At 40.7% G+C, this 14,227-nt stretch overlaps 1 protein-coding gene across 1 annotated transcript in view; it reads left to right on the top strand.

Annotated features, from left to right (window-relative positions):
- ralyl (RALY RNA binding protein like) overlaps nucleotides 1–13,911 on the top strand; it is a gene marked incomplete at both ends in the record, with an annotated part of 97,262 nt that extends 83,351 nt beyond the window's left edge. Inside the window, 6 exons of the mRNA XM_080020674.1 lie at nucleotides 456–531; nucleotides 3,326–3,373; nucleotides 3,749–3,933; nucleotides 10,782–10,898; nucleotides 11,618–11,781; nucleotides 13,879–13,911. Coding sequence (XP_079876800.1) covers nucleotides 456–531; nucleotides 3,326–3,373; nucleotides 3,749–3,933; nucleotides 10,782–10,898; nucleotides 11,618–11,781; nucleotides 13,879–13,911 — 623 coding nt within the window. The remainder of the gene's footprint in view (nucleotides 1–455; nucleotides 532–3,325; nucleotides 3,374–3,748; nucleotides 3,934–10,781; nucleotides 10,899–11,617; nucleotides 11,782–13,878) is intronic.
- Nucleotides 13,912–14,227: the final 316 nt, after the last annotated feature.

The following is a 14,227-nucleotide window of genomic DNA, read 5'->3' as shown; positions in this document are numbered from 1 at the left end:
CACTAAAAGGTTTTTTTTGCGGAAATAGAATTATGTCAGAATGTCAGGCTGTTATTGGGTTATATTCAATCTTTCATTTTGTTTAATGTTTTTAACATCACCTTGCCGTCTTGATTTATAAAAAAAAAAAAAAAAAAAAACTTTTTTTTTTAACCCTTTGAATGAGGGTAAAAGAATTCCAAAAAAATGCACTTTTTAAAAATGGGGATTCTTTTGGAAAAGTTTTTTTTAAGTTTCTAAATCAACATGAGCACACACACACACACACACAGGCACGCACACACACACACACACACACACACTGGTTTTATGTTTTTTTAAATAAATAATATTATTTTTTTATTTCTACGAACGTGGCTGGAATGCTTTTGTTTTCCAATCCTTTTGTTGTTGTTGTTTTCTTTGTTGTGCTGGATATTGATCGACGCCGGTCCATCTCGTTGTGTTTCTTCCAGACATAAACATGGCGGGCGAGCCCAAGCCCTACAGACCCAAAGCAGGGAACAAGAGGCCGCTGTCCGCTGTCTACAGGTGAGACCTGGCAATACTAATGACATCAGATAACATCATCATTTTGCAGACACTTTCACTCCAAAGTGAATTACAGTTATTCATACACCGATGGACGCAGCCATCAGGAGCCATTAGGACACTATGGCATGCTATCAAGAGGAGCCAGGTTTCAAACCGGCAACACTCAGCTTTCTAGACAACCCACTCATAATACTAATAATACTTGTACTTCCAAAATACTTCCATTCTTCACTAACGCTGTAAGTCAGGAAGGGTTTTGAACACATTCAATTATAATGATCATGAAAAAACAGGTAATACAATGGAAGTAATAATGATAAAAAAAATAAAAAAAAAAAATAATAATAACAATAATAATGATGATGATGATGACAATAATAATAATAAACAATTCAAAGATAAATTAAAAAACAATCAACAAATGTCTGATGGTGGCTGATTGAAATAATGGAATAATTATAATGCTAATAATAATCATAATGTAAATAACAATAACTAAAAAAATCAGGCAGGAGTCTCCTTGGACTATGATGTTCGCGAATGACATTGTTATCTGTAGCGAGAGTAGGGAGCAGTTTGAGGAGAGCCTGGAGAAGTGGAGGCAGCATTAGAGAGAAGAGGAATGAAGGTCAGCAGGAGTAAGACACAATACATGTGCCTGAATGGGAGGGTGGCGAAAAGCTGAGAATGCAAGGAGTGGAGGTGGAGAAGGCGGATGAGTTCAAGTACTTGTGGTCGACCATCCAAAGCAGCGGAGAGTGCGGGAGAGAGGTGGAGAAGAGAGTACAGGCAGGGTGGAGTGGGTGGAGAAGAGTGTCTGGCGTGATCTGTGACAGAAGGGTTCCAGCAAGAGTGAAGGGGAAGGTGTACAGGACGGTAGTGAGAGCAGCCATGTTGTACAGTTTAGAGGCGGTGGCACTGACAAAAAAGCAAGTGGCTGAAGTGGCGGTGGGAGAGTTGAAGATGTTGAGGTTTTCATTGGGAGGGACAAGGATGGACAGGATCAAGAAAACAGAAAAGAAAGAAAGTAACAGTCTTTATTCGTCACGCAACACACCACACTACAACACATGCTTGCACACACACACACATGCACATGCTTTGATGGTGGCCGGTGAAATGGTTCCTCTGCATTTGACCCATCCTGGCTTGTCCTTCCTCCGGGGGCACAGCCAGGAGCAGTGGGCAGCGTACGTGGACGCGCCCGGGGACCAGGTGATAAGTGTCCATCGCTGGTCAGACGATGATGGGTGCATGTTTTTGGTGGAGGTCCTTACTGACGTGAGGTGGAGGAAGCCCCATGTGAGCACGGGGAGAACATGCAAACTCTACACAGAAAGGCTCCTATTTGGGAGATAACCCGCCGGAGCACGATGCCAACAGCACCCCAGGCGGCAATCGAACCCAGGACCTTCTTGCTGTGAGGCAGCAGTGCAATGCAATGGTGGCGCGGACAGTGGAACAGTGGAATGAGAACATTAGAGGGACAGCTCAGGTTGGACAGTTTGGTGGAAAAGTGAGAGAGGCCAGATTGAGATGGTTTGGACATGTGTGGAGGAGAGATGAGAGTTACATTGGGAGAAGGAGGCTGAGGGTGGAGCTGCCAGGCAAGAGGGAAAGAGGAAGCCAAAGAGAAGCTCGATGGAGGTGCTGACGGAGGACAGGCGGGTGGTGTCAGGGAGGAAGATGATCCGCTGTGGCGACCCCTAATGGGAACAGCCCAAATATTAATAATAATAATAATAATAATAATAATAATAATTGTAATAATATATATAACTGTTTTTCTAACTACAAAATACATTGTTGTAGTTTTTAGAAGAATCGTTATTAGCATTGGCCTTTGCTGTGGTTTGCGTCATCAATTTTGCAACTGACTTTTTTTTTTAAGCATGTTCCAAAAATATCATTGTGCGCGCTTCATTAAGCATGACCGCATTGCCCTGATTTTGTATATACAGTATATATTTTTCTTGGCCCTGTACGCTTCTCCTGGTCACACACGGATCAGAGCGGATCTGCTTTACTGTGCTTTTCAGTCTGTGCGTGCGTGCGTGCGTGCGTCTGTAGAAAAGACAGTTTGTTGATGATCCTCTCATTTGAATCGCAGGGTTGCTGTGCCACACCCTCTTTGTGTGGTTGGTTAGCCAGCACAATGTGTCATTAAAAACAAATTAATAATAATAAAATAATAATTTCATTTGTATTTCCGAGCGCGGCAGCACGACAGGATGGCATATGGTAATTGGGAAGAAGCTTCTCGAGAAGAGGAACTGGAGACACTAAAGCAACAGTCTGCCGCTCCAAAATGAAACCCTCATACATGAATCCTAATTGAAACCCCCCGAGAAAAGTGGGGTTTTCATCCTTTTTCAAAAGGATTTATTAACTTATTCCTTCCTTCCTCTTCCTCGTGTTTTTCTTGTTTTTTTTTGTTTTTTGTAGTTAGTTAGGATTCAGGTTTTAAGAGGCCGTGTGGCTGTTTCCACTCAGAAGGTCCAAACGCTTTGATCCACTTAGAATGAATAAAACAGGTTCTCTCTCTCTCTCTCTCTCTCTCTCTCTCTCTCGCTCTCTCTCTGTTCTCTGTGGCTCTGGCTCTCTCTCCCTCCCTATTTCTCTCTCTCCGTTTTCTCTCTCTCCATGTATCCATCTCTGTCCATCTCTCTATGTATCTCTTGGCTTTTGAAAGGCTCTCTGTCTGTCTATCTTTCTGTCTGTCTGTCTGTCTGTCTATCTACCACATGCATATGAATCTATTTTCATCTATTCAATCTTTTTTTTTTTCCAGTGGTTATGAATTTGACTATGAGTACTACAGAGATGACTTTTACAGCAGGTATGTACAGTCATTCATATGATGATTATGGGGATGATTACCATGGGGATGGTAGCTCAGGAGGTAGAGCTGGTCTTCTAGTAATGTTACAACGTACATCTTCAATAAATTCAAAAATTTGAAAGGATAGATAGATGGATGGATAGATAGATGGATAGATTCATAGATGGATACATAGATAGATTGACAGACAGACAGACAGACAGACAGATAGATAGATAGATAGATAGACATTCACCACACAGACATGTCGAAAGAAATCATGGGCTTTAATGAAAATGTTGTGCGAAATAATATAAATATACAAATGTCCATTCAACTGTGTGAATTTTACATTGAATATTGTATAAATATTGATAGTAAATATTGTTCTAGGCTGTTTGATTACCACGGCCGGGTGGCTCCGCCCCCTCGAGCCGTCATCCCCCTCAAGCGCTCCCGGGTCCTAGCGCCCTCCTCCCGCCGCGGGAAGACCTCCTTCCCCGTCAAGACCTCCTCCTCCTCATCTTCATCATCCTCCAGACCTCCCACGTCCTCCTCCTCTTCCTCTGGCCTTAAAGGTATGTACACTTTGTTTTCTGCAACTTTTTTTTACAAGCTAGTTTCAGAATACCACACAGTACTTTTTTGGTCTTTGGTTTTAATCTGTTAATGAATTTTTATTTTATTTAAAGGTCATTTGATAATTCTGCTGATTGACATCTAAGTTTATGTCTGCGTTCTCTCATTTCAATGCTATTTCTATTACTCAAGGCAATGGTAATTGGTCGTTAAAGGTAATTGATGACATGTTCTTTTTACGGCCAATATTATTTTTCAGTAACACTTAAGTCATTAATTTTACCAAATACTTTCACTTGTAATTTGTGTTCAATGCTATTTACACCTCTAGTTGTTTGTTTGCGACATGAAAATGAGAATTAAGAGGATAATGAAAACTGCACAGATACAGTTAAATTCACTTTCCCCGTGGCTTCCCTCCCAACACACATATCTAATAATCATAATAACTACTATAATAATAATAATAATAATAATAATAATAATAATAATAACTGTTAACAATAATAACTAACAACTACAACTAATAATGAGAACTAGTAACTAACAACTATATAATGTGAATAACTAACAACTATAAAATAATAACTTGAAATAATATATATAAAATAATAACTAACCCAAATCTTACTCCACAACTCAACTGCACCAACACAGTTATAATAACTGTAACAACTATAATAATAATAATAATAATAATAATATAAAATGTATTATTATTTAGGGAACCAGCCCCGCTCCGCCGTGACCAAATCAACCCACTAAAGCATAATCTGTTTCCTCCTAAAATGTAATCAATGTGAGATTGGGTCACTGATGTTTTTCCCTGAACATCACTGTGTGTAATTTGCCACGGGTGCGAGCTGTGTTTTTTGGGTTTTGTGTGTATGTGTGTGTGCGTGTGTGTGCGTGTGCCATTGTCCTTGTGTTTGGTTCTGGCGTTATCAGCAGCTGCAGCTTAGTGAGGTCTGTGGGGAGGGAGGGGGAGAGATGGGGGAGGGAGGGGAAAAATAAACCAAAGAATAAAGTATATTTCACACCCTCTCTTTTTTGGACGGAGTGGATGAGTTGCGGCCGGGAGACTCGTTTTCTGCCAGTTTGGTGAGAAACGGCCGTTTGTATCCACCGCAGCCGGGACTGAGCGGGGTTATCTGAGCCCGCACGGCCTGTTGGGTTTAAATAGTTCTGTCTGCTCTGACCCGGTTTTCCCCTCTGTCGTAATTGTCAGTTTATCCCACTGACCACACCCCTCCATGTGGTGAGTCCCAAAAATGAGCTCCATGGTTTTGTCAATAAAATGTTGTCAGCAGAAAAAAAAAAAAGGCAGCAGAAAAACATTTTTGATTACCCAGATTAGATAGAAAAAACATTTAAATAGAAGAAATTTACCAATATCTTAAAAACATAAAATAAAAGAAACAGGTATAAAATATAAATACATACTGTATATTTTTCCAAATACAAGTAATGTTCGAGCACTGAAACTGTAACTATATACTGTAGGTTAATTTACATATTTACATATTCACATATATTTACACCAAATATATTTATGTATATTTGATGCAAATTCTACTATTTATCCCATAAACATGAAAAACTGTTTGAATGTTTTTTTCATGTTCCCCTCCCCCCACAGTGTATTTATTCCCTTTTAACTACCTTTTTAACATGCCCTGTCGATGTGATGTGACATGGTGTGTGCGTGTGTGTGTTTATTTATTTTGGCGGTGTATGTTGCACAAAGGGAATGCACTTCAGGGCGAGCAGTGAATCAGAAACTGTTCCACACATTGTTATCATCAAAGGACAGCGAGCTTGGTGCGTGCGTGCGTGCGTGCGTGCGTGCGTGCGTGAGTGCGTGCGTGAGTGTGTGCGTGAGTGCGTGCGCTTATCCCCCGTCATCCATCAACCCCCTTCATTTCTGTCAGTTTTCTTCTCTTCTTCTCTTTTTTGGCTTCGGAGTTTTGATCACCGCTTGAGACAACAACAGGGAAACTTAATACGTGTACTTTCTCACATGCACACTTGTCCACAACACACACACACACACACACACACACACACACACACACACACACACACACACACACACACACACACACACACACACACACACACACACACACACACACACACACACACACACACACACACACACACACACACACACACACACACACACACACATAATCTATCACGTTGCCTGCAGCAGCTGCCCCTCTCTCAGGAAAAACTTTTGGAGATTCTGCCGAAAAGAAGTACAGAGTCGGAGAACGACAGAACTGAACTGAGATGAAACACTACAAACTCTCTCGCTCTCTCTGCTCTCTGTTTTTCTCTCTGTTATTTATTTTTTTGGTGGCGGGGGTTACTTTTTGACAGATTTCTTAAAAATCCACTTCAGCCGGAGCACTGACTTTCAATCAGACGGAAATATATTTTCCATGAATGGAGATGGAAGATCGAGGGAGCAAAAACTATTTCAAAGCTGTCATGGGCACGCCCATAGTAATAATATGTATATTGTGAATAATATGTCATAAAAGTTGATGTCAAACACCACCGGAGAACGTTAGGAGCACGCACCATGTTGAACTTCTTCTTGATAGTCATACACAATTCCTAAAGTTGGAGAGACTTTTAAACTGACCACACGTAAAACAATTGGGGCGTTGGCCGTCACTCGTAGCTTCCTGACGCAGGTCGAGGTGCTGACATCGGCCTTTTCGAGAAGCTCCTTTTTTACTTCCTCCACGCCAATGCACGGACAACAGGGTTTCGAAAAATCTCCACCGTGGAAGCTTTTTTGGCTTTGTTTACAGTGACTCAAAACACTGTTTTCATGTGGACGGGGCCGAAAACAGAAACAATACTACTTTTTCAAAAATATCCATGTGGACAGGGCCTGAGTGTTGGTGTAGAAGATAGTCCAGGATAGTGATGGTGGCAGGAAGTACAACCTCCAGAAAGGGAGATTGTGTGGTTTGCATGCTGAGAATACCAGAAAGACCAGTTCCTGTTGAGACTGGGAGTCCTGCCACCGCTGCTGCTTTGAATAATTTCATGTGTGGGCCAGCAAGAAAATTCTGAGAGTTAAACACCGAGTGTGAAAAGTTCAGTTTTCTTCTTCCGGAGTTTATTTTCTGACCAGTGTTCCAGCTTGATGTCAGGGTTCATCCCGGGTGGTGAATTATTTTGGCTTTAGTTCCCATAAAAAAGCTGAGCTTCTTTGACTCTGGGCTGGAGTTCATCCAGTGGTCACACATAAACTCACACAGAGTTTGTTCCAAAGAGCAGGGATTTTCTACCTAGTTCACCAAGTTATGCTGCTTCATTTTTTATGATGATGATAAGACCACCATGTGCATCCAATGTATGGTGTCATCTTTCATAAGGAAAGCATGGGTTACCTTTGATAAATAAGTGTAATTGATTGCATTGCTCATCAGTCATATTTATTTTTATATGGGCCGCCCAGAATTGTCATAGCGACTTAACGCGTAACTGTACAGTGGCCGGGTGCTGTGTAGTTAAGAAACCTAACTTTCACCAGCTGCCATTTGATTTTTGTTGCGCTGCTATTAGTGTGATTACAGTAGTATTGATATCACTGGTTCTAGAGTGATGGTAGGAATGAATGGATAGATAGATAGACGGATGGATGGACAGATAGATAGATAGACGGACGGATGGACAGACAGATAGGTGGATGGATGACAGATAGATAGACGGACGGATGGACAAACGGACAGATGGACAGACAGATAGATAGATAGATAGATAGATAATTAGAAATGTTATCTTCCAGAATTGTCAGAACAACCAAAAGTTTCACTTTACTGTGGTCAAAAAAGAGAAACGAGAAAAGAGAAACCTGACTTCCACCAGCTGCCTTTTAATTTGTCTTGTGCTACTGCTAGTGCAATTGTGGTAGTATCAATATCAAGATAGATAGACAGACAGACAGACAGTGAGACAGATAGATAGATACATAGATAGATAGATGGATAGATAAATAGATAGATAGATGGATAGATAGACAGACAGACAGACAGACAGATAGACAGAGACAGATGATACATTGAGATGTTTCCAGATGTTTGACCTGACATTGAAAATAAAAATAACTGGAATAGGTTTGATAAAAATTTGAACTCGGGGGTCCTCCGACCACCCACCCCCCAAACCCCAAATGAAGCCTTTACCACCCGCACAGGAACTCTCCGTCAAATTATTTTGTCTTCATTTTCATCTTAATGCAATCGTTTTTCTTTGACAAGATTTCCATGTTCCAAACAAGAGTGGAGTGGGGTTAAGTAAAACCTGAGGGCTTGGTTGGTTTTGCTCTGTAATAGGATGTAAAAACATGTGTACGTCAGATTATTCCTTTTCTTGAAATCATAAGCAGTGATTCCTCACGTTGTGACGTGCGTGTGGGCGTGGAGGACAACCATCAAAGGAGCCCAAAAAGCCAAAAGCGGCAGGCGTGTTGGAGCATCACCTTCACATTAAGACAAACATGGTTATTCGCTCATCTCTCAGCTCGGCTTCCCGAAGGGCGTCGAGAAGCATCTTCCTCCATCCATCTCTCCCTCCTTTCTCAAACGCTCACCTGCTTCATTTCCCAAGAAACACAGAAACACCCGCTTCATTTCCTTAGAAACACAGAAACACCTGCTTCATTTCCCTAGAAACACAGAAACACCCACTTCATTTCCTTAGAAACACCAGCTTAATTTCCTTAGAAGCACAGAAACACCTGCTTCATTTCCTCAGGAACACCCCCTTCATTTCCTTAGAAACACAGAAACACCCGCCTCATTTCCTTAGAACATCGCTTTGTTTCCTTAGGAACCCGCTTAATTTCCTTAGAAACACAGAAACACCTGCTTCATTTCCTTAGAAACACGCTTAATTTCCTTAGAAACACAGAAACACCCGCTTCATTTCCTTAGAAACCCGCTTAATTTCCTTAGGAACACAGAAACACCCGCTTAATTTCCTTAGAAACCCGCTTCATTTCCTTAGGAACACAGAAACACCCGCTTAATTTCCCTAGCAACACAGAAGCTCCCACTTCCTTTCCTTTGAAACCTGCTTCATTTCCTTAGAATCACAGAAACACCCGCTTCATTTCCTTAGAAACCTGCTTAATTTCCTAAGGAACACAGAAACACCCGCCTAATTTCCTTAGAAGCCCGCTTCATTTCCTTAGAAACACAGAAACGCCCGCTTCATTTCCTTAGAAACACAGAAACGCCCGCTTCATTTCCTTAGAAACACAGAAACGCCCGCTTCATTTCCTTAGAAACACAGAAACACCCGCTTCATTTCCTTAGAAACCCGCTTAATTTCCTTAGAATCACAGAAACACCCACTTAATTTCCTTAGAAACACAGAAACACCCGCTTCATTTCCTTAGAAACACAGAAACACCGGCTTCATTTCCTTAGAAACACAGAAACACCTGCTTCATTTCCTTAGAAACCCGCTTAATTTCCTTTGAAACACAGAAACACCTGCTTCATTTCCTTAGAAACACAGAAACACCCGCTTTATTTCCTTAGAAACACAGAAACACCTGCTTCATTTCCTTAGAAACCCGCTTCATTTCCTTAGAAACACAGAAACACCCGCTTCCTTTCCTTAGAAACCCGATTCATTTCCTTAGAAACACAGAAACACCCGCTTCCTTTCCTTAGAAACCCGCTTCATTTCCTCAGAAACACAGAAACACCTGCTTAATTTCCTTAGAAACACAGAAACACCCGCTTTATTTCCTTAGAAACACAGAAACACCTGCTTCATTTCCTTAGAAACCCGCTTCATTTCCTTAGAAACACAGAAACACCCGCTTCCTTTCCTTAGAAACCCGATTCATTTCCTTTCAAACACAGTAACGCCCGCTTAATTTCCTTAGAAACCCGCTTCATTTCCTCAGAAACACAGAAACACCCGCTTCATTTCCTTTGAAACCCGCTTAATTTCCTTAGAAACACAGAAACACCCGCTTAATTTCCTTAGAAACACAGAAACACCCGCTTCCTTTCCTTAGAAACCCGATTCATTTCCTTATAAACACAGTAACACCCGCTTAATTTCCTTAGAAACCCGCTTAATTTCCTCAGAAACACAGAAACACCCGCTTAATTTCCTTAGAAACACAGAAACACCTGCTTCATTTCCTTAGAAACACAGAAACACCCACTTCATTTCCCTATAAATATATATATATATATATGGATGCCGTGTGTTTATGCAGGTTCTGCAACATCAATGAACAGTAAAGCATCTCATTTGGCCGTTTTGAAAGCAGAGTAAATCACCGTCAGTTCTCGTCTCTTTTTGGGCAGAGTAGTCGATCAGGGGTACTGTGAGGATGTATTCCAGCTCCATCAGCGACTTAACTGTGCTTTACTTCCCGCCTGGATGATATTAAAATGCCATTGACTTCATCATATATCGTTATATAAACCCCAAACAGTCTCTAAACCAGGGGTCACGAATTCATTTTGGTTACGGGCCAGTTTTTTTCTGCGGTGTTGATTGGCGGGCTGATGTCACAGATTAAGTTGGCCATATATTTTATTAAAAGTTATATATCCTTATCCTTATCCTTATCTATATCCTTTACAAATTATATCATGTTTTTCCAGAAAGATGTAAGTAATTTGCATCATTTTAACCATTTCATTGATTTTTTATTATTTTATTCCAATAATTAATATGGAATCCTTCTGTATTTCTCTTAATACATTTTATTTCCCAATTTTCCATCAAATTATACCATTGTATATTTTTCATGATATTCCAACCTGTACCTGTGTGTGTTTGTGCGTCTCAGCAGTAAAGTGCGACCAGCTGCAGACCATCAAGCGCGAGCTGACGCAGATAAAGATGAAGATCGACTCGCTGCTCGGACGCCTGGACAAGATAGAGAAGCAGCAGAAGGCAGAGTATGGTGAGAGACTGGCAGAAGGGTGAGACAGAACCTTCCACAGCCAAGGAAAAGGAAATGAAGGACCCGACGTGGGGCCATCGCTCTTCTTGACAGCGAGCGAGATAAGATGCTGTGGCCACTCCGTCATAACGCCAGGGAGATTCGCTGACTCAGTATATAGAGGAAGCAGGCGGTGGCCAAGCTGTGGTCCGAGGGCCACACCTAGACCTTAGACCTAACATGGTGGGGCCTGCTGTTAGATTTACTTCAAAATGATCATTATTTACTCTGCATCGTTTGAGTTTGGCGTCACTCCCAGGTTCCTGAGGTGTGCAGCAAACATACATTGACATACATAGTGCGCTGGAAATGAGCTTCAATCCCTCCATTGGATAGAAGAGTAGAGCATAACAGGTGGAGGTAGGGGAGGTGGAGGGGGCGCGGCAACACAGGCAGAGCAGGAGGGGACTGACTGCTTAAATAGGCCGACCAAATAAGGGCGTGGAAGCGTGTGGCGCTGTCAAGTTTTCTCACGTTATTTTTTTTTAAATTTGTTTTCTTTGTTTTGTTTTCATTGTTTTTTTATTATCTCCTTTCTTATCTATATTTTCTTAAATATTTGGAATAATAATAATTGTATAAAAAACAACACATTTTTTTATAGTTTTTTTTCTTTTATTTTTCAAAAAACTCCTCTCCCTCCTCCTTCTCCTTATTCTCCACCTCCCTCCCCCCATCAGATGCCCAAAGGATGTACGAGGACAATTGCGACTCGGTGCACGAGGAGTCGGTGTCGGCAGAGAACTCGTGCGAGGAGGCCAGAGAGGGGGCGCTGGACATGGAGGCCGGGGAGATGACTGACGGGGGCGAGGACGACTACGATGACGAGGGCAACCACCACCTGGTACGGGGTAGAGAGAGGCGGGTGATGGGGTGAGAGAGAGCAAGGGAGGGAGGGATGGAGGGAGGGAGGAGGGCAGAGAAGGTGAGCTCTAGTGGGCAGACAGTCAGTCGGAAGTTAATTTTCGAGAATTATTCATGGCCTGAGAACTGAGCAAGCAGCGAGGGCGAAGCGTCTGACAGCTTCTCCTCAGCGTGTCAGGGGAGGGCAACCGCCCACACACACACACACACACACACACACACACATATATATACATGCTGTCACTTACTACTGTCATAACCGCAATTAAAGTAGATAACTCAAAACCGAGAACAGTCTGAGAGTTCCGTGTCTTGATGTCATGTAATTTAAAACACTCCACTATACTCTGTACCAGTGTTTTTCAACCAATAAAAAATTTAAATGTGCTTTTGTGTTGCAAGATCAAAAATTGCGACTCAACCAGCAACTCTGTTCCAGCAAAATAGAAGCTCCAAGTGCATGAGAACAAGTTCCACACTGGAAGCGAGAACTATTCCTACTGTAGTGTGACTCTTTTTTTCGGTTCTCGACAATTCACTGGATGAAAGGAGTTGTTGTATTTGTCCATCTCTTCTTGGTCCGTTTGGTGCCGTTCTGCAGACAGCACCCCGCGGTAAGCGAGGGAGGACTTCCTGAACCATGAGACCTAATTATTCTCAATTTATGAGTCAAAGATTCACTCTTTTGTTGGAGTGACTCCCGAGTAAATTAAAAGATTTGTTCGCGACGGACGGATCGTTTGCGGAAGTCTTGCGTCAGCAGCTTATAGTCGGTGTAATCGTAACTACACATTACTCGAGCACATTCCTCATTCCTCAATCATCACTTCACACTATCAATTAAACATTTTTTAGATATATTTTTATTACAGGATAAAGTTTGTGTAGAAGGGGTTTTTTTTTGCTAAGAATTAATTCTCAACTCTGGTTAATAAACTGGATCCTCATACAGTTCTAGGGCCGTTATTATATCATTGTAGTTATTATAGTATCATGACAAGAAAGTTGAATATAATCTAATCAATGTTATACAATTATATTATAGTTATTGTACTTATTATACAATTATATTGTCATATTATAGATGTTACTTCATTATATTACTCTTAATAGACTACACTATACTGTCATACTACTATAGTATTATGTTGTATATAGAAATATTATTATATGGCTCATTTTAATGTAATGAATTCACATTTGTAACCCATACTATAATATATACAGTATATATAATATAATGTCAGATAATACAGCACTATACAGAAATCTCTCCTTTTTTTTTCAAATCCACGATATTGTCAATTTATCAGTTTCATTTCCCCAAAACACGTATATACACAGTATATACATAATTTTTATCTTTTATTTCATTTCAAGATCAAGCGGTGGCATCATAATTTTCTCCAATTGTTCTTGGCTTCTGAGCCTCCTGCTTGCGGCTGCGTGTTCCCCATCACGTGGCGTTTATTAGACATATCCTCGCCATCCCCTCATATGAACTGTCTTCTCTCCCGGGAAGCAGATCGTGTTTCTGCCGCAGCGCCACCGAGCAAATCGCTTTCAATTGTTTTGTTTTGTTTGGTTTTGTTTTGTTGTCGCTCGTTTCAATCAGAGGAAGCGAAGGAGGAAAAAAAAAACAGCATTCTGCAAAGTGGAAGAGTCTGTTCTCGTTCAGCTCGACCTTGAAAAAAACCAACAGATTTTAACCTTTGAATGATTTTAGGGGTGTTTGGGAAAGACTTTGATCACGACGATGCAGTGCTGGAAAGTGAAAGTATGTGCACTCAGTGTATCCAGTTCAGACGCTTTTGACTTTTACACCAAAACATTTCAAAGCAAATAACTCAAATAACTCTACTTTTTACTCCACAACGTTTCAAATAACTCTACCACTGAGGTACTCACAGTATATACTTTCACTTGAGTAAAAAAGATTTTGTGCTATGTGGTAGTTTCTGCTTTTACTAGTTGTGTGTCAGGGATGTTTGTACTTTTCTTCAGTGAAACACTCTGCGTACTTATTTTCTTCCACCACTGCCAGTTTGATTATAACATCTTCTCTCTCACTTTCCAGATAGAGAACCATGTTTCAGATATCGACAACTGAGATCAGGTAAGCTTGGTCTTTTCATTTTCTTTGATAAAAAAAGCAGTCTGTTTCATTTCGTTATGTTTCTGCTTTAGGTGAAGCTGAGGGTATTAAAAGGTCATTAATAATAATAATAATAATGACACTACTAATGATCATAATTATAATAATAATAATAAAAATAATAACAATAATAATAATAATAACAATAATCATTATTATTATTATTATTATTATTATTATTATTATTATTATAAAAACCTTTATTTTTATAGCACCCTTCATACAACACATGCAGCTCAAAGCGCTTCACATTAATAGTTAAATAGCAACA

The sequence above is a fragment of the Zeus faber genome, assembly GCF_960531495.2.
Source record: "Zeus faber genome assembly, chromosome: 19".
NCBI classification, from domain to species: domain Eukaryota; kingdom Metazoa; phylum Chordata; class Actinopteri; order Zeiformes; family Zeidae; genus Zeus; species Zeus faber.
The sequence above is the reverse complement of the archived record's forward strand: the minus strand, read 5'-3'. Positions and strand labels throughout refer to the sequence as shown.